The 22117-nt window shown below is 38.6% G+C and overlaps 2 protein-coding genes across 2 annotated transcripts; both read right to left on the bottom strand.

Moving 5' to 3' along the window:
* Nucleotides 1–13440: 13440 nt before the first annotated feature.
* LOC126795719 (uncharacterized) lies at nt 13441–15465 on the bottom strand. Its single transcript, XM_050522493.1, has 4 exons — nt 15343–15465; nt 14986–15253; nt 14726–14825; nt 13441–13713 (listed from the first exon to the last, which is right to left on the bottom strand). The coding sequence occupies exons 2-4, from the start codon at nt 15219–15221 to the stop codon at nt 13441–13443; spliced, it is 609 nt and encodes a 202-aa protein (XP_050378450.1). The 5' UTR covers nt 15222–15253; nt 15343–15465.
* Nucleotides 15466–15793: 328 nt separating this feature from the next.
* On the bottom strand, nt 15794–18912 carry LOC126794419 (lysine-specific demethylase JMJ25-like). The gene has a single exon (XM_050521132.1). It carries the CDS (start codon nt 18671–18673, stop codon nt 15953–15955), a length of 2721 nt encoding a protein of 906 aa, XP_050377089.1. The 5' UTR covers nt 18674–18912; the 3' UTR covers nt 15794–15952.
* Between the last annotated feature and the right edge of the window lie 3205 nt (nt 18913–22117).

Below are 22117 nucleotides of genomic sequence, written 5' to 3'. Positions count from 1 at the left end.
GTGCAATTTGTATATGATGATGCCATGAAATTGAGTTATATAGGAGTGAATGAAGGATAATGAGTTGAGAAACAGTTGAAAATCAATAGACAGAGTTATTGCAGGTGAAGGTTTTAAGGAATAAGATTTGTATAATCCTAAACGTGTTTAGTTGTTGTTATAGTTATTGCACACCATTACTAATGCACAGAACAAGTTAACAAGAAGTACATATTACTGGTGTATTACATAAATATTCCTGAACATCTCATATACATTAATCATTCACAACAACACAATTTTATATACAGATAGCTAGTACATAAGTACTTAAAAGCTTCTTACTTAAACAACTAGTTAACAAGTCTAAGAATTTAATGCACCAAAACAATTCAAAATGAATTACACTTAACCAGTTCAAGAAATACCTGATATTTTATTGCAAGTGTCCACTGACGAGATGAGATAACCTTTCTGAGATGGTTTAAGACACTCACTTACATGATATGTAGGTTGATGGATACAAGTTATGCATAATCAATTAGCTATTTAAGAGAAATGTATGTCACATGAAAAAGATTGAACTATTGATATTATAGCATTATAGTATGAAACAAGACAAAAATGAAATTACTTAAATAAAATTAGAGTACAAGTACTCACATATAAACGTAATACAAGCAAGGACAGTCCAAATTCACTACAACAAACCATTAAAATATTTTTCAAGCCTCTACTACGTACCTATCTATCTAGACATTTTCCATAATCTCCATACAACCATAAGTTGTGAATGACCTTTTGCTTCATTTGCTGCTACTTTCACCACTACATGTATAATACACAACAATTAACTACCAAACACACATATCACAACAAGTTATAAATATACAGTAGAGAAAATAATTTAGGCAAGTGAGCACAGTAATATACTTGAATGGATATCTACCTATTCATTCTAGCCTCATGAAGATGTCATAAATGCTCCACAAGATCAACTTGGAGCATGGTATGTGCTCCCCTATCCCGTATTTGATGGGAGCACTTTGTGCGACGTTCTTAACATGTTTTTACCTCAATTTGTACTTTGCTTAGCCCTTATTGTTGCATTATTGAGTCATTGAGTCGTAGTAAGAGTCTTGAGCGGCATTGGATGCATTTTTGTACTTACATGAGTTCAAACGCATAATTGGTTTAGAGTCCTAGTTTGACTAAGAATCCTTGTTAGGTTTTGAAACTAATTATCTCTTACTTATGATTTTATTTTCTTATTTTCAGATTGGATTGAATAGATAATTAAAGAAAAAAAGATGGAGCCAAGTCATGCAACAACTAAATAGAAGATGATCATTAAAGGCATAAAACATGGCATGTTTTAGGGAATAAAACATGGCATGTTTTAGGGAATAAAACATGGCATGTTTTAGGGAATAAAACATGGCATGTTTTAGCGAATAAAACATGGCATGTTTTAGGGATTAAAGCATGGCATGTTTTAGGGAATAAAGCATGGCATGTTTTAGGGAATAAAACTTTCCATGATTTAAGGGATTAAAGCATGACATTATTATAGGAAGAAAGAAGCAATTTCAAACCCTCCATCTTTCCTCTATATATACATGGCTTCACCTCTCAAATATCATCACTTCTCATTTGCATTCAAGAGCCAAAACTCTACCAAAATACTACCTCAAACATCCTTCATCAAAACAACAATCCATCCTCCCCCATATAGTAATTCCATCTCCACCGAAATCACTATTGAAGACACACCTCTAAGGTTCATACAACGTGTGATTCTCGCAACTCTTCTCCGTGGGTTTGTTTGTTTTTGATTTTTTTACAATACTTTGTCTATGAAGATTGTAGTATGATGTTTGTGTGGGATTATTGTTTTGTATTAAGAATCAAAATTTTCAGATTGTTTTATTGGATTTTTGGTTCTTTGCCAAATTGATGGTTTCATATAATTAATGAGTTTGTATTTCTATTATTGTGTTCTAATCATCTTTCTCATACTTTTAGATAATTTTCAGATATGTGCATATGAATTTAGTGCTTTGATGCAGTCCCTAAGATTGTGTTTAAGTGCTAGATTCATCAACCATATTGACACAAATCGAATCATGCCCTATGTAGATTCGGTTTGTGTAGATTAAAAGTGGTAAAAATTCTGGAAATTTGCATGTAAAACCATTGTGGGTGACGCCATACATGAAACATGTCTCCAACAAAGATTTGGTGCTTAAATGCAATCTTGTTTAATTTCTACTCTAAGTGTTATTGAATTCGATTGCATGCAAATTTAGATTAGACCCTAAGTCAATCTAAATGTTAATTGAAATCTTGCATGATTAGATGATCCCCTAAGACTCTAATTGTATTGGTGTCTAAAAAGTATGTAATTGGTCAAATTAGAATGCATGATAGATTCGAACTTGTAATTATGTGGTGTAATGGTAAATTTGATTTAAGTTTATTAAAGAGAAGTCGATCATGTAAATAGTAATTTAGGTTTTATTTTAGTAAGTAACAATCAATCTCAAACCCCCCCCCCCCCCATTATTTGTTAACACTAAAAGTTTAGAGTTCCCTTCAATTCCCCGGAAAGAACGATCCCCACTTATTTTATACTAACGATGATGTTTTACAGGGTTTATTATAGACGTTTTAATTAACGTTCTATCAGTATTCGCAAATGATTGTTGATGAAATCCTGAAACTCTATTGTAGGATTACGTGAAACTATAAAGTCATCAATTGGACCTTCTGGTTCAGCATATTGTCTTGCTAGAGTTTCATGATCATTGGCCACAATGTGTTCCACACGTTCATCTTCAATTATCATATTGTGCAATATAACACATGTTTTCATAATATTTTGAAGAGCTCCCCGATCTCAAAAATGAGCAGGATTACGAACAATTGCAGAACGTGCTTGAAGCACACCAAATGCTCTTTCTACATCTTTTCGACATCCCTCGTGAGGTTTAGCAAAATTCTTTGCTTTCTCTCCTTGTGGACATGGAATTATTTTGACAAAAGTAGACCATGAAGGATATATACCATCAGCCAAATAATACCCTAATATATAATCATGATCATTCACCCTATAATTGACCGGAGGACCTCGTCCTTCACGTAGGTCGACAAATAAAGGCAAATGCTCTAATACATTAATATCGTTGTGTGATCCTGGTAATCCGAAAAAACAATGCCATATCCAAACATCTTGTGAAGCAATAGCGTCAAGAATTAATAAAGGTTTACGATGATCTCCACGAGAAAACATACATTTCCAAGCAACCAGACAATTCTTCCAAGTCTAGTGCATACAATCAATACTACCAAGCATTCCCGGAAAACCATGCCTCTCTCCAATTGATAACAATCTCGTGATATCATCAGAAGTGGGCTTAAATATTCATCCCCAAATACGTCGATGACAGCCTGTACAAATCTTCTCAAAGTTTCAATTGCGGTGCTTTCACTGACTCTAAGATAATGAAAAATGGTTAAGTTGGGAACCAAAAGAAACAATAAAAAAATGAAAGACTAGTTGCATTTGGAATGTCAAATTTGACTCTTGAAGGGTTGTTGTCAATTACATGTGTTAATTGACTATATTGTTGGATTGTGTTTGGGCTATCAAATGTTTACGTTAGGCTTTCAATCTGGAAATTGACTCCTTTATTGGAGTTGGCCTAATGCCCTTGTATTTGATCTTATTAATTATGGATGCCCTAAGGGATTCAGTTTGTAATTTCATTTCTTGTATGGAAAAAATTCTAACAGAACACAAAATGAATTGAAATGGAAGCATCTCTAAAGGATGATATTAAACCTCAATGGAATTAAACTATTATACCTCAAAACGTAATCTTACCATAGTTGGAAAGCTGTTTTATTAGATATTAGGATATGTAATGCTGCTTCATCGTTGATTGAGTTACGTATCTAGTGATCTCTCCACCATCGTACTGATGTTCGAAAGCAAATAAGTTGTTATTAGTATTCAACGGTTTCATTAATGAAAGCTTGAGGACAGCCGCACTAGCCCTTACACACACACACACACATACACAACACACACACACACACACACACACACACACACACACACACACACACACACACACATATATAAACGTAATCTTACCTATGTTTTGAATTCATGTTTTAGTTCAACTCAATATCTCAACTCCAATAATAATAATAAATTTTAATTTATATAACCAAAGGAAAGATTTCCATGGACCGTGTAAATGAAGGGTAGTTTGGTAAATTAAAGAGTATGCTTATTGATTCATAACAAAAGGATAGACAACACGAAGCTTGTGGTGTAGCCTTATAAATTCTTCCTTAAAATTCAAAAGTTCTCCCATACTCATAATATTAATACTCGGTCATGTTGATATCAATTTCAACCATTAAATTGTTATTTTTAATAACAGCCAACGGTTCTTATATTATCAACACGTCAAAGTACCGATATTTTAAACATGTATAACGTATCCAATTGTTAGATAAAAATCTAAGTCCACCCCATTGCCCTATTGATAGGAGCACAAAGTGTGACGTTCTTAATGTGATTATGCCATATTCTTACTCTTTGTTACCTCTTATTTAGTATGTTTTAGTTTCTTTTGTATGAATAAGTGTCTAGGTAGAGCTTATATCAATTATAAGTGAATTGATGATGAAATCGTGCTAAGTGTTAATAATCCTTGTTAAGATATGATTCCTTGTTCGAGTAGGATTCATCCTTTCGTATTTCTTTGTTTCTAATGTACTTATTCTTAATAGGAAATACAAATCCATGTTGGAGAAGGAAAGCAATCCTAGTTCCACAAGGAAAGAGAAGAAGATACACTTAAAAGCCCAATCCATGCAAGAATGAAAATGCTGTCATGATTTGTAGTCCAACTTCGATGGGCTCCCCTGGATAGCTCCGATTGCGTTAGAAGACGTACCTTATATGGATAAAAAGGATTTTGAGTCTCGTTTCTGTAGGATTTGGAATCAAATCAATATCTTATTCCTACAGGGAGATATGACCAAATCATTACTCGGAGGTCAGGTGAGCTCGGCGGAATTATCTCAGCCATTGATTTGCTTTTGATCCAAGGGTTATGAGGGAAACTTGGGACCTTGTTTGTCCTGCATATAGAGCACAAATATGATCAGAATCTCCATAAATCCCTGCACCAAAGAATGTCAAAGAAGGCATGCAGCAAATTTAATGAGGAGAGATCATCCAACTTTGACGAGCTCCCCTGGACAGCTCAGAATGATTGAAAACGTGCATGATATATGGATGAAAAGCCACGGAAGTCTAGTTGAAATTACCAGTTGGAATCATCTCAATATCTATTTTCTAGAGAAAGTTATGGCCACAACAAGGGACAAAGGTCAGATCTGCCGAATCTAGGAAACCTCAACCAATTTGGTTTCAACTTTGTGGACTTTGTGGCCATCCTCCCTTGGGTTTCTTCCTCTATATATAGCACCTCATTTCCACATAAAATGATCATCAATCTTGCTCACAAGACTTGCCAAAGCTCTGCCCAAACACTTTCATTCACCAAGCATCATTGAATCCGAATTCACCACCCTTCACCATATTTTCTGTCCAAAGCTTGGGAGCCTAGGATACCATACTCTTGAAGATCTCGTGATACCTCTGTAAGGAACCTTGGGAGGAGAATTATAAAGTGTAACTCTTTGATCTTCATGTTAAGTTTTCGGGTTTTTATGTTCTTGTTCTTGGATGATTTATGTTTAGGTTTTGTTAAAGTTATTTTTATTCTTGTCTATGAGATATTTGTAATTTTCGAATGACATGATGAATTAAGGTTTTCGATTTTTATTCAATGATTTTAGGTTTTATGCCATGAGTTTCTGTTTATTTATGTTCTTAATTCATTTTCGGTGTGTTCTTATATTGCATGTGTGATTAAGACAAGTAGTTGATGTCGCATATGTTAATCATTCAAAGTTAAAAACAATTTTGATACAAGTAGTTGATTAATTGTTTGTCCCCTTTGTGTTCCTCCACCGATTATGATCTTAAGTTCGACATTGGATAAGTGCTTTAAACATATTGATTTCTCTTTGTGATACGTAATTGCATGATGAATTGGTATGTTAGATTTCGTAGCAAGACAAGTAGTTGAGCTCAATAATATCTATGTATTAGGAACCAGGTAGGAACTTGATGCATGATCGAATTTAAGATGAACTATGATACTTACGGCATGAACAAGATTGAGAGTAGATTTTGTTACCTTTGTTCTTATGTTATTTGTTTGGTAATTTCTTATGTGTTGGTTGGTTGATCACATGTATATATTAGTTTAGGTTTATTTTATGTTTGATCCGAAATATATCTCAAATCTTTTAAACTCTTATGAATTCGTTGTTAAATGTTTGTGATTCTTTACCCTGGTTGGATCCCCGGTTTGTGAACGATACCCTCTTGCTTTATACTACTAACGATGCTTACAGGGTTAATATTGATCTCGAGTATCCCTATCTCTCTCTTCCAAGTCATCCAGCTGGCTACGGAGTAACGAACACTCCACCTCATCTCCATTGAGGAACATCTCACTATGTCCTGTTCTGGTCTGGGATCCTCTCCTAATGAATTTTTCCTAATATAACCTAATAAACAGATCTTGGCCATCCATTATCAACCAACAGTCAGGATGAGCCAATTGTTAAAAATTTATCTTACCCTTCTCTCACTCAATTCCCTCTCTCTCTCAACTCTTTGTCATTTCTCTTCATTTTCTTCAGTAAATCAGATCTGCAAGGATAGAGGTCGCGCGAGGTAGAAGCTCACGTAGTTGAGCGGCTGGTTGAGGGGGCGCCTGACAGAGTAGGATATCTTGTTCCTCACGAGGTTGCAGTCAAAGTGGTAGAGGCGGAACGAGAGATATGGGAAGGTGGCGGTGACGACGCAGCGGAGGTCGTCCCGGCGGTGGGCGTGACGAAATGGAAGACGATGTTCTCGGGACATGTGACGTGCTGGAGGACGGAGAAGACGCCGGCGATGGAGCCACGGAGGTAGGTCGAGTCCAAGGTTATGGTGATGTGGATGATCGAGGGGTTGTGCGACCGAGCGTCGAGTGGGGACCACGCCGTCCGGGGCCAGCCGCAGCCATTCCAGAATGCCGGAGCTTCTCGGAACTTTGGGAGCTCTACGACGGCAGATTGTACGGCGGCGGCGAGGACGACGAGGAGGAGGAATGTGAAAAGGTGGCGGTGATGATCTGACAGTGGCATGTGTCCCTCTGCCGCTACTCTGGTGGAGTGAGAGAGAATGAGAGAAGATAATAAAATGAAGATCAACCTGGAGAATGAGATCAAGAGAGAGAGGAAATTGGGTGAGAGAATTAGAGGATAAATTTTTAACAATTGGGCTCATTCTGATTGTTGGTTGGCAATGGATGGCCAAGATCAAAAATCCATTAGGAGACGATCCCAGTCCCTGTTCTGGTGCGGGAACCTCGGCAGAGGCAATCTATCGTCCTTTAAAATTGTAGTTAATTGTAAAAAATGATAAACAAAAAAAGTAAAGCAAAATGTAAATACTAAATAGTAAAGCGTAACTACTACGTCGTCTCCTCAAACCTATAAAACACCGCCTCTTCCATTTGTTTCTCTGTCAAATCCCAAATCAAAGTTTCCCGCTCTTCAGGATTTTGCGCCGGAGGTGAACTGCTCTTCAATTTCCGAACTTAGGGTTTTTCATATTTGTTTGGTGAAGAAGCTTTTGAATCAGTTGGAGTCCGAACTCCAATTGGGAAAAGGAAAATACAAGATTTCTGGTTTTCTTGATCTCAGTCCACAAATTGGGGCTGAAACCCTAACAAAACCAGTAGGCTTTTTCTGCTACTCTTTGATTCACTCCATGGCGTCTTCTCGGCGCATCTGGGTTGGGAACCTTCCTTACAACGCCACCGAGGAACAGGTGAAGGCTCTCTGCTAGGAGGTCGGCCCTGTTGTATCTTTCAAACTCGTCACAGATAAGTTCAGGGACGAAACCACGGCGTTTAGCGCGGTCCGAAATCTCCAGGTTGCGAGCTCAATGGCCGCCGTCTCAATGTCAACTTCGCTGCCAATGAGAAAGCCAATCACCAGCCCATTCGTCTCCAAGCCGCCGCCGCGATGGGTGGCTCTAAGCATGATGCTTTGACAGTTTACCTGTCGAAACTGTCGAGGAGTCAGTTGGCGCAAATGGTGTCGGAGGTGAAGGGAATTGCTGTGGGGAATAAGGAGATGGCTCATGAGATGTTGCTCGCAATGCCGCAGCTGAACAGAGCTCTGCTTCAGGCGCTAATACTGCTGAGAATGGTCACGACGCCGATGATGGATTATTATGAGACCAATGCCACAGAAGCAGCTAGTGGTTCCGAAATCGGAGCCTGTACAGGTCTCGGCACCCCTGCAAATGATGCAAATGGGGGCAATGCCTATGTCGAATATGGGCCAGCAGCCGCAGCTGCGAGCTGTGAAATCAGAACCAGTGGCTCAGACTCTGACAGCCGGAGTGGACCCTGATCTAATGCAACAATTCATGCAGATACAACAGATGTATAGGCGAGAGCAGGCGATTCGAGCATGATCAGTAACATCACTAACATGGTTAGAAACTTAGAATAGGTTAAGCTTTTTGTTTATCTAATGTCAGTATGTCACAATGTAAAAGATTTCATGTATATGAATTTTGGTCCAAACATTAATGAGATATACAGCTTATTTTCAAATTCATTTCTCCTGTGTTTGTCAGTTTTCCATTTGATGAGAATAGTTTATTGTTGGATATTTGTTTCTATTTCTTGCTCTTCATAATGGCCATATTCTATTTCTGCTATTCACTGTTTTGCATTCTTTTGTGCTACTTGTTAGTTTCTCAGTTTCTACACTTGAAATTACATGCTTTTATGCAATATAAATAGTTACATATACAATAATCAGACAATCATAGTTAACATAAGAAACCAATGTCAAATAATGAAGAAACTTTAAAATTCGTATGGTTGTCTCATGTCCAGCATTAGGGCCTATTCAACGTGCAGCACCAGATTTCAAAAAAGATGTAGCACCAGTGTTATAAATCGTAGTCTGGAAAGTTACTACTGATGTTTGAGTATCATTCCTATATCTATATGTATCTTGATAAAGAGACAGTTATTCTTATGGAAAAAAAAACAAAAGAATAAAAGAAAAAGAAAGAGACATAGTTACGCCAAGGAAGCACCAAATTACTTGCTTAACTGCAGCAAAAACTTATAAAATTTTGTTTGTGATAATCTTAATGTAACACTATCTACCATAAACTCAAACTAGAAGCTGGTGGAATTTGCTTTATTGTTACAAGTTTTCAGCCACACACCTGCAAAGTTGGGTTCATCGCCAGTTCGCTACTGGAATTGCAACACAAGCAGGAGATTGGTGCAGGGTGATCGTGGTCTTTGGTGTAAAATATGCGAAATATTTGACAAACTCATCGTTCTGTCTCCTCAAAAAGAAACTAAAAATCTCAAAACTGTTCTAGCACGTAGCACGGTGTTGTTCATGGAATTTGTTGAAGAAAGATCCCAAATGTAGGATTGGTGATGGTATTAAGGTTAAGGCTTGTTTCTGGAATGATGAATGATCCGTTCTTGGTATTTTTAAACACCAGCTGGCTTGTATACTGCCGATAATAATGATGCAGCAAATGTTAAAGATGTTTTTACAAAATGGTGATTTTAAAATTGGATATGATGAAATCCTACATTTCTGAATTTTAAGCAAAGAAGGTGGTATTCTGTGTTTTGCAGATTCTACCCGTCTATCTGCAAATTTATAATTGCAGATTCTACCATGTAAAGTCCAAACAATAAAGAGAAATACCGCTTATTTTCAAATTCATTTCTCCTGTGTTGGTTAATTTCCATTTGATGAGAATAGTTTATTGTTGGATAGTTGTTTCTTTTTCTTGCTCTTGAGAATGCCCATATTTTGTTTCTTGCTCTTCAGAGTAGGCATCATTTATAGCTATTTATGTAGCATTATACAGGACTGTGTGTAGACGGCACATTAGTTTGAATAAGATAGTTGCGGTCGGTTTCTACAGTTCCAGAGTTTCAAGTAATTGTTCAATGGTGAGAGGTAATGTGTAAGACAACATGTTCATGCCATATAACAGTTTCTCTTGGCTTGTCCCAACTCCCAAGTGTCATAGAATAATTAACACGTATTACAACGGACTTTAAGTTCTATGTTAATATGTGTTTAGAACTTGTACAAAATAATTACCCAATAGAGCGCAAAATGCTTCAGTATGTTCTTTTTCACTATCTAAAAGAAATAATTGAGTCGATGTTATAATCCAGGGTTGACTTGAAATTCGAGGTAGCAGATGCAGCAATGGAGAACAAAGAGATATACATGTTTTTTTAGTCTATCTTATTTGAAAGTGCATATACAATGTGATTGTGGGTGTTTAGCATTTTGTAGTTTATTTTTTTAATTAATCTCCAGATTTTTCTCACTGATTTTTGTGGCATTGAGAAAACATATGGATACTGTAACAGTGAAAGAAAAAAGCCATATGAATATGATGCATTGGGTTATGCCGTTCTTGTATGCCACTGATGTTTAATACACACCAACAGTTCCAAATAGCACCTGTTGTAGAGGGCAGAGGTGCTAATGCAATTACTCTTATCAGTGTGCTTTGCCCCAATAGGGACTGATTCTCATCAGTGTGAAATGGGGAAGTTGTTGTAGTGAGTGTAGTGATAGGGATAAATTTACCTTATGAACATTTGATCTCAAGCATCAGTTCCCAAACAATTACCTACTTAAAGACACTGAAACTTATTCCTGGCTGATTTTAGCAAGGTAGCTAAAATTAACGCTTGAAATCATAAGCAGGACATTATAGACACTGGAGCAATATGAAAACTTGCGGACATTATTCTTCTGTACCATATAGGAAACCACATAGACTGAATCACAACCAAAAAGACTTGTTTGCGCTGGTACCTCCTATTGTTGTACCCTTATAAGCTATTCTTATGACTTACGTAAATGGTATTCTGTTTCTGAACCTCATACCCACAACAACTCATGACCTACCATGAAACCAATGGTTTAGCAGATCATCACTGCTGAGCTAACTTCCTAAACTAGAATCCAATTTTAGTCCATTAAGAAGACTCATCAGAAGATTTTTGGAAAGATTCTACACATCTCCCTCTTCTCCATCACTAGTTCACTACCATTATCTTGACTGCAATCATAGATCCCTTCGGCTAGACCTGAGATGAAGGTGTTATATGACAAAATGCTTATATTCTTATTCTACAACACTAGACGATCCAAGCATGAGAATCATGTTAAAACCATAAACTTGAAGAAAATTGTTTGATAGTTTTTCACCTTCCCTGCTTGAAATTCATTGTTTTAATGTCTCTGTTATGTAATTCTTCCTAGCAAGTGTGTTGCTTAATTGTAAACAAGAGGAGAATTAGGCATAAATGCCGATTTGCACCCCAAACTTGGCTGAAATTGTCAATTTGCACCCCGAACTTGCATTTGAGTCAATTTACCTCCTAAACTTGGTAAAAATTGCCGATTTGCATCCCATCCGTTAAATTTAACTGTTTCTATTCAATTTTGCGTCACATGTCATGCACATGAGGGGTAATGTTGTCATTTTCTATTTATTCATATTGAATAATGAAATAAATTAATAAAATTACTTAAGATGAACACTTGCTACAATATTTGTTTTTGCGAAACATGTTATTGATTTATATATTTATTATTTTATGTGATATGGTATGTTAAAAGATATTAGAAAAAATATAAATAAATAAATACATTGAAAATTAAAAATAAATGTGTGTTCTGAGAGAATTACTATTCTACCATTGTGTGTGTCTTAGCCTTATTAGGTTTCCTGTTAGAGATAGATTCGCATCTCTATAATAGATTAGGACTCCAAATCCTACGGGATTGTAGTTATGTAATGCCTATATATTGGCCTCATTATCAATCAATAAATAGTTACATTATGTTCTATTACGTCGTTATTATTCTCGTTTTGTTCCTCTTTCAACAATGTGTACATATAAAAATATATTTATACACAACACACTATATTTGAATGAGTGGGTATATTGAATATATAATTCAAAATATGGTTAAGTAGGTAGAAAAAAGATGTAAATAAATAATTTGATTAACAAAATAATCCTCATTTTAAAGAATATTTTTATTTGTTTTTAAGAAAAATATAAATAGAAAATGATAACATTAACCCTCATGTGCATGACATGTGACGCAAAATTAGATAGAAACAGTTAAATTTAACGGATGAGGTGCAAATCGGCAATTTTTACCAAGTTTAGGAGGTAAATTGACTCAAATACAAGTTCGGGGTGTAAATCGGCAATTTTTACCAAGTTTATGAGGTAAATTGACTCAAATGCAAGTTCGGGGTGCAAATTGACAATTTCAGCCAAATTTGGGGTGTAAATCGGCATTTATGCCGGAGAATTAATGACAATTGCTTAACATCAAGTTGGAAACAATTAATTTGATAATTTGTATTGATTACAATTATATATATTTGATAGCACATATGATGAATTAAATTTAAAACCAAGAAAACAAAAAGAAAAAATAAAAAAGGCATGAGAAAAGAAAGAAAAAAATCTTATTTGAATTGGGGGTATTCTAGGCATTTTAACGGCTTAACGGAATTTTTTGACGGTCAACTAACGGAATTAACTAAACTGTTAAAAAATAAGAGTTAAAGGATATACAAGTTTAATTTGAAAGTAAAAGAACAAAACTGTTAAAAAATAAGAGTTAAAGGATATACATATTAAATTTGAAAGTAGAAGGACAAAGCTGTTTTTACACCTAAAGTATAGAGCGTCACAAGTATTTAATCCTTAAATTTTCAACCTCAAAACAACTTATAACTTTGTTTGTACCTTTGGATCCTCTGGCCACTCCCTACCAACCAAAATAATAATGGATAACTGCAAATTTTTTCAAGTAGTAGTAGTAGTAGTAGTAGTAGTAGTAGTAGGATCTCTGGATTGATCAGAGGATCCTTTCAATTGGTAGGGAATCGGTCTTATTCTATCTCTGTTCGTTCCATTTGAAGAAAAGAATGATCCCAAAGAATCGATCTTTCTTTTTAATTGTTGAATCTCTCTTTGATTGATCAATGTGTGATATTCTGAATTTTCATTACTAATGGAATCGAAACGATCTCTGGATTGATCAGAGGATCCTTTCAATTGGCTAGATCAGATTTATATTCAAATATTTCTTCTTAGAACGTATTGATTCGACTTATTATTATTATATTGAGATCTACATATGTGAGTCATTTGCTCAAAATTCCAGATGCAACAAGGAATTCCATTATTCAAAGTTCAAGCCATTTCACGAATCAAGGCCAACCAACCTATATATCAAACTCCATTTACCATTTTGCAGACATTTGAAGCTTATCCATTCTCGATAAAGCTTATTCAAAACAAGACAAGGAAAAAATTGCCACTGCAGTACCATATTACCTCTCTCAGACACGGGCATGAAAGCGAATTTCCCCCTGTTGATAGGCCTTCGTGCTGTATTAGAAGATTCTTCATAGCAGCTCTTGGTCCTAAAACTCAGATTTGGTGAGAAATATAATTTGGCTGTGCCTCTTCTGCCCTGTAGCATCATGAGAAACAAACATATCCTTGCTGAGAAAAAAAAAAAGATAAGCTGTAATGATGCGAGAAAAACATCATCCAACTCACATAAAATTCCAATCACTTGGGAAATGAGTGCAAGCATGACAATTATTAGTTCATGTGCATATCTCAGAGGAGATGCCAAAATGCTAGTATATTAACCAATGAGTTGCTCATGCACATCTGGTTGCCGCATGCAAACTCCATTTTGAGTACATTTATCATTATCAATCAAGGATAACCAAATATTTTTACACATATTCCCACATGCCTACACTACATGACAATCCGTTCTTCAAATTTCATATGAAGAAAACAAATTTCAAATCCTAACAAAGCTATGCAGCCAAGGGAGATTATGTATCGTTATTCTGTCATAAACTGAGCACATTGAAAGCCTTTCTTTATGGCTGCAAATCGGCTCACCAACCATCTCCTTCTGATTAGCTTACCCCTAGTAATTTGACCCCTTCTATTTTATACTAAACCATTCCTAATGGATTTAGCCCATCCCATTCGGGGCATTAGAATCCTAACCTTGTACACTTTTCCATACTTTATCTCTCATATATAGGAAGCTAAATTCAACGATCGTCCCTCTTGCAGAACCTTCTTCCTATCGACACAGAGCCCTGCACAAACCCCAATCACTATGTGTAATAGGGGGCAGGCCAAAGGCAAATCTCACTATCCCTAGACAAGCAATGACAGAGAAACAATTGTTTCTAAACCTTCGAAGTGTGAGTAAAGTTCCTAGCTATCTTCCTGAACTATTCAAACAATTGCTATCAAATATACCAAGGCCAAGTCACATTCGTATTGCAGCAGCAATATGCTGCAGACAATTACCCAAGCCGCAGCAGAAGCAAAGATTGATCTAATGCCACATTCATTCAGAAGAACACAAGATATCTCAACAAATTGGATTACAATATCCATAAAGTTAAAAGATTAACAAGAGTACCCGATTCGAGAAACAAAAATATTACCTGAAGTGAAGAAACCAAGCCTTCTACAAGCATTCCTAGATACATAATCACGAAATCTATTGCTGCAGTACAACCACTTGCAAACTTGCACAGTGACCTCCTGAAAAAACAATCTGATCACCAACTTATCGAGCATAAAAGCAAAGGCGGAAAACCAAATTCATCTAAAACAGAAGAATTACTGCTGCTAAAAGGAAGAAGAACAAACACAGTTTTATTACCCAAATGCAAGAATACACATTCAAGGGATCTGAGAGTACCTGAGATGAAAAAAAATCGGCGCAACCAAACAGACGTAGGCAAGGCAACTCCACGTGCGAAATCGTGGCAAGTTGATTCCACCTTGGCCACCCTGCAGTGGTTTTTGAAGGACACCGAAAACAAATAGGCACTGCTGGGTACTCTCCCCACTCGGCAAACAGCCAATAAATGGACTAAGAAGGAACAAAATGTGCTGCAAACTCAGGAGACGCATCCTCCAAGCTACCTCGATCATTCACCGTGGTGCCATGCAAGCGAAGAATCTTCCTGCAAAAGACGAGGTTTAACAATTTCTAGCATATTCAAATCACACTAGATACTAAGCGTGACCACACTTAAAGCACACCGCACATCACCTGGCCTGGCATGTCAATGTGCACCTGTGATGATCAATTACTATCGGTACACCACCTCAAGCAGATCATCGTGGCCGAACAGACAGCCCCTGCATACTTATACACACAGCAGCATCCCCAAATACAAAATAGCGGAGAACCAACAAGACATGCAAAAATAATGAACAAATATTCAATTAGGATGCAAACGGGGACAAACATCATTGCCAAGCAAATCAAGCACAGCTGAGGTATAATATATTCATCGCCAAGGTTAAATGGAGTAAGCCTCGAAAGAATTGAAAAAACGGACACACACTTTTCCTACAACACTTACCAGGCAGTGAAGTTGCATGTAATCACATTTATCATACTCAAAGAGAAATATTTGCCAGTATGGAGCAATAATATAAAGTCGAATAGTAAAGAATGGATGATAGCATGCAGTAATAAATGAGAAGGAGAATAAAGGCAGGAGTTAAAAACTACCATCATTAAAAACTAAAATATGTTACAAAATCAGATAATAATTCCTATGGTACACAGCAGTTCTAATTCTAAGATTACATCACAAAAAATTGCTTCATACCCTTACATTTTGTTAGAACTTTAGACTTAAGCCTACCTCTCATCACTTGTGCTTCCGCTGTTCCTTAAGCTTCATATCTTTCTCACCAGAAATCACCCTCACAGCTTTAGAAAGTGTATGCACAATCATTTTCTTGACCTCCAGCTTGTCCTCACTAGCCCTGTGGTTGAGGGGAAGTGTGCGGAATTCATCCGTCAATCGGAAGCACTCGCCCACATTCTCTGGGGAAACAAAGTCCAGCGCAACTTTGATGCAGGACTTCAAATTCCTAACCTGATGAGGGCAGCCTGCAGGAATGAAAATGGCGTCACCAAGTTTCTGGACAAATGTCCATGGCTGAATTCCGAATTCCTCCTTGAGCTTCCTCTTGTGCTCCACAGTGAGATAAACAGTCTGATCATGTATAGCATGAGTAACACTCTTCAAAGGATTACAGTGCACATGCCTGAATTCACTGATATGTTTCTGGATGTATTTCTCCAGCTGTGGAACATCCTGGACCCTAAAAATGTCCCATAGGGCACCTCCATCATCATATACTTCAGCTGGAACATCATGAGGCCCACTACCATTTTCAGCACTTGTCTCACAACTTGCAAAGATCTCTCTTTGGTCTTGCTCCCTGTGCTTTTTCTTCAACTTCTCTATAGTTTTGAGTTGTTCAGTTGTAAGGGTCACTTCAGCCGTATGTGTCAAAATATTGACCGCATCAGACATATCGCAGTGAAGCTTGGTTACAGAATCTCCCCTACCAAGCTCCTGCACAACACCATAGGCAATATATGTTTTCGGACCCATATCCGGCTTTACTGTCTCCTCCGGCAAGAACATAGCAAGGTTCAGACTTCCCTTGGGGTGGGTGTACTCTTTGAAAGGCAGATAACATAAAAACTCCTTACCGTGGCGGGGGAGACGATTGTCAAACTCAGTAGACGGTGGGAAGTCTTTGAGCTTGAGAATCTGAGGCCAATTGCTTTTATCAAACCTGCCCTTGGAATATCCACTAAAAAAGTCACAGTTGTTGATTTCTATGAATGTCCAATCCAAGCAATCAATAGCATCAACTGCCAATTGTGTATCATGATTGAGATTCTGTATCTGTCTAAATGCCCGCCACATGACATTTGGTTCCCAGCTTAAACCTGATCCATTTTCAAGCGAATTGCTCACAATTACAGGCTCGCCCCTCATCCAATGCCACTGAAAATGCCCAAAATCCTCATCTTGGATTTGTCCAACCCTTGGACAGAACAAATAGTTATCATCAGAACCATCTCTAGCGGCTGCTTTCCTGAACTTATAGCTACTGCTACCTGAGCTAACAGCATCATCGACAAGTTTCACACATGAACACTTGTTTCCAGGAGTCTCACTACTAGCATGCAAAAGATTGTAACTTTCATCTACTTTCCCTGCTTTCTCCACTAATTCTATAACATGATTCTGAGAAAAATTGCATCTCAATTCTAAATTATGTTTACCACAACCATTCATGTGCTTGGGGGGGCAGACGATGCTTCCATCTTCACTTGCTCTCCACTCAAATGTGGACTCTTCACTAGCAGATACAGTCTGATCCTGTTCCATTCCACCATCATCATTGCTCTTCAGCTCTGCCTCTCCATCCAAACCCTCCCCTGCATCGGCGGATTTCTCACTTACTCCCTCCTCCCTGCCTCTCCTTCTCCGTTTCCCATCGCGATCTTTTCCACCTTCTGTTCTCATTTTAAGCAAGATTTCAAAGTCTCCCTTGCCGTGCAAATACTCATGTCCCAAATTAACATACTCCTGACTCCCTTCCTCCTCCTTACCCCTCTTCTTCCATTTGCCTTGTCGAATCTCCCGGCAGCAAACCAGGCACAGATCATACTCACACTCAGGGCAACTCCTATAAAAATCAAAAATCGAAGTATTGCAGTTATTACAGAACATACGCTCATCCGCAGGGCAATTAGACCTCTCAACTTTCAGCTCCGAAACATCCCCCAACCCCTGCCTCTTGGCCTCCTCCACCATCTCACTCACCTGCTCATCCCTAATCCTCTTCAGATACGGAAGCAGCTTATGAACCAAATACTTACAGTGCTCCCTCTTCGTCTCCTCATCAATCTTGGGATCCACATTGTCCAAACACCTGATAGGAACATCCAACCGAAGACACGACTTGCAGTTGCAGTTGCCGCAGCACACGGGACAAGCCTCGGCGATGGACTCCTCCGAGGTGTTGGGATACCAATTCTGAATACATGGGATGCAGTACCTCTTCCTGTTCCCTCTCTTCGTACAACCGGCGCACCGCACCACCCTCCCCTTATCGTTCCTCTGACATTGATGGCACATTGTCGACACGTCAGGCCTGTCTGCCGCAGGTGGTTTCCTCTGCTTCTTCTTCTTCGCCGCCGCCTTCGCAGGCCTCTCCCTCTGTGGATAACGCCTCTTTCTCCCCACATCCTCTTCATTTTGACTTCCCAAACTGCCCTCGCCCTCATTCTCTTCACCTCCGCCGTGTTGTTGTTCTTCTTCTTCTTCCTCTGTTTCTTTCTGAATCCGCGGCTTCCTGCTCCTCTTCTTCTTCGGCTCCGCAGCTTCTTCCTTCACTTCCCCATCAACTCCCTCATTCTCAACTCCCAGAACAACATCGGTCTTCTCCTCCAGACCCTCACCGCCGTTCTCTTCTTGCCTCGGCCGCTTTCCGCCTCGGCCGCCGCCCCTACCTCTACCTCTACCTCTTCCTCTACCTCTTCCTCTACCTCTCGCCGCCATGACCAGGACTCGATCTGCTTTTGTGGATTTAGGGTTTGTTATGTATAAATAAATAAGGGTTTACGAAATAAAGGGTTATAATATATGGGGTGTGGCGTGGATAATATCTGCTGGGTTTCTCGGATTTGGTCAAAAACTAGGGTCGGTGAACAGTATATGGTTTTGTGTATTCGAATTTCAAAAGAGGCGCCACGAAAAACAAATTGAGATTTTGAAATTGGAATCTGGGTTTGGGGATATGGGAGCACGAGTGATGTTGATGATGGAGAAGAAAGGTCCCCGAGATTGGATTAATATATAATAAAAGAGATGGAAAGGATTCCTTAATATACTGGGTAAAGAAATAGTCGGTTCGACTATGGAAACGTTGGAGATGAGTATGACCATAAATAATAAGGTAACAATGGTAACATAGTCAAGATGGCAAGTACTACTTGTCGCCTTGTCTGTTATATTTGGTAACATAGTGATCAATCTGTTGAGATTGAGTTCAGAAAATTCGGTAGTTCTGTTATGATCGAGTCGAGGATTTGGTTTCCTTATACTTCTCTCCTCATATTGCGAATTCGAGCCGTTTGATTTTAATCATATACTAAAAAGAGATTTGTACCAGTACGTACATCGAGATGAATATAAATGTGCACTTTGCATGCATTTCTAATCATTTGTAACTATTAACTTTATAAATTAAATTGTATTATTAATTTAAAATGACGCGACTTGCTTCTCTCTCTCTCTCTCTCTCAACCGTGCAGACCCAAACCCTAAGGCTCTGTTTGTTGCGTTTTCCGATCTCCACTGAGCATCTCCCCTCTCGTGAAGTCGATCAAGCGTTCCTTATTAGAGCGAGCACCCGCACCCCTTTATTTCAACAGAGGTTTTTTGGCAGCGTCTGCTGGACTCTGACGAGTCGTGCTTGACATCTGGTTTCATCTTCAATCTATGTTTGGTTTGATGTTGCCCCCGCTGACTTGATCCAGCCTATTAATTTGTTCGATGGTAAGACGAAGGTTTTCTCAACAATGGATTGAACATAACCCAATTTTTATTGGTGACGCTGGGTCTATTGCTTTATCGGCGATGTATGGAAGTAAATAGCTTGGCCATCCAACTTCTCTTTAATAAAATGTCAATCTATCTCCACATGTTTTATTCGATCATGTTAAGTAGGATTGTGTGAAATTTCAATTGCAACTTATTATCACAATAAAGAGGCATAGTGCGCCTTTCTCTGCTTGAACCCCCAAATCTCTCAACAAATGCATCAACCACAACATAAAATCACGAATTCTCATTACTAAAGGAAGAAAATAACACGAATTCTCACTGAACGCAACATCCATGCATGGTAACAAAAAATCTATGCGATGGAGGATGATAACATTTCTAGCTAGCCTTTATGAGTCGCACCATATCTAACAAATACACACTTAAGAGCTCTAGCATCTAATTTTGTTCTTTGATTTCTGTACAAATGTACATATGCAACACAACAAAAAACACGAGTAGGAAGAGTATTCGATGACGGGATATAAACAAAGTTAGTAAAACATCAAATGGGCACGACCTTGAAGAGGAACAGATGGAAGCCAATTAATAAGATGAGATGCACAAAACACAGCATTTCCGCAAAGGTACTTAGGCATATTAGCACTCAATAAGAGAGACCCAGCCATGTCCAAAAGATGACAATTTTTCTGTTTGGACACCTCGTTTTGCTCAGGTGTTTGTGGACATGAAGTTTGGTGTATTATGCCATGTTGTTGAAATAATTCATGAAACATATGATCGATTGACAAATTCTCATGTTACCCAAGTATTCATATGAGGATGTTCATGCATACTATGAGTCAACCTTGACAGGAATTGTCAAGAAAATTGTATAATTCCTATAAACAAAGCTCGATGTGGCCAAACTGGGCAACCAAACTTGCTCGAACCAATTGTCTCTTAGACTTTGCTATGTCAATTTATGCTCAGTTTTTGTGGAAACATAACAGGGCACAGTAAGTAAGCGAAAGAAAGAGCTAGAGCTAGAGAAAATATTCAGAATGAAATACCTGAGATTTTTAATCTCGATTAACCGACACATTATGACTAATTAATCGATATTTATAATAAGTGTCGAAAATGTAGTTTAATACGTTGTTATTTCACTACACGTCGCCACGAGCTCGGAAATGTCTTCGGAATATTTTTCCGACGTTCAGTTTTGGTTTTATGATTTTCTAAAGTTTAATTTGCTTTTTGTTCCGGGAGAATTACTATTCTACCCTTATGTGTGTCTTAGCCTAATAGGTTTCCTGTTAGGAGATAGATTAGCATCTCCGTAATAGATTAGGACTCCGAATCCTACGGGATTGTGGTTTTGTAATGCCTATATATAGGCCCCCATATCATTCAATAATACACAATTATTTCATCCTGAAACACGTTATCAGCACGTTGCTCTAAAACCCTGAACTTTTAGAGCCCTTTTTTTTTTTTCTCTCTCTCTCTCCTCCGCCGGCCGCCGTCGATTCCAAGCTCCGGCATCTCCTCGCCGGCGCACCTCCTGCAGCCGCCGCATCGCTGCCGCCGCACTGCAACCCCTGCGCGCAAGCCCTGCACGCAGCCCCGCAACCCCTGCGTGCAGCCCCTGCATGCTGCCCCCGCAGCCCCGCGCGCTGCCCCTGCACGCTGCCATCGCAGCCCCGCACGCTGCCCTGCCCTGCAGCCCCTGCGACCCCCCCCCCCCTGCTGCCCCTGCGACCCCCCTGCTGCCCCTGCACGCAGCCTCCGCAGCCCCGCAGGGTATCCTCCGCATTCGCTCCGCAAAAACATCTTTTTGCCCCGACAAACCCCGCATCAGAGGATTCAAAATTGCTCCTCCCGCATATATACACAATGAACGCGAAATGCACAAGCAAACTCTTCGCTCAAGAGAAGCTACTCCCGTCTTCTCTACCCTTTTGGGCCTTTAAACTATTTCTCTTTTTTCCTTTTTCTTTTCCTATTGCTTATTAAATCATTTATTTGCACGTTTTCGTTTTCTAACTCTGTTTCGCGTGCTTACATAGGAAAAGTGATTACTCGTCGTACTATGGTGATGACATTCATGCCGAGATGGACGATACTTTTGCCATCTACATACGATTCCGATCGTATCCTCCCAAGATTTTTATGTCATCGGACGAAGATCGAAAAGGAATTCAACAAGCAACTTCATGCATGCCGATCGATTTGCAGAGCAATTTACTTATATGCGGTCTATTTGGCAGACCAACAAGTATGTTTTTCTTAAAGTTGCTGCTTTTGAAGATATATATATAAATTATCGGGCGCTATTAGCCCTTTTCATGTCTTTTATTCCGGCCTTTCTTATAACGCCGATGAGACCAAAGAGGGATATGATTCCCCTCTTGGTCGACGTTTTTCGTGTGACGGTCCTGGGGGAGTCACGTT

Source organism: Argentina anserina, chromosome 5 (genome assembly GCF_933775445.1).
Source record: "Argentina anserina chromosome 5, drPotAnse1.1, whole genome shotgun sequence".
Taxonomy (NCBI): Eukaryota; Viridiplantae; Streptophyta; class Magnoliopsida; order Rosales; family Rosaceae; genus Argentina; species Argentina anserina.
Note: the sequence above shows the minus strand (reverse complement) of the source record. Positions and strands in the feature narration are given on the sequence as shown.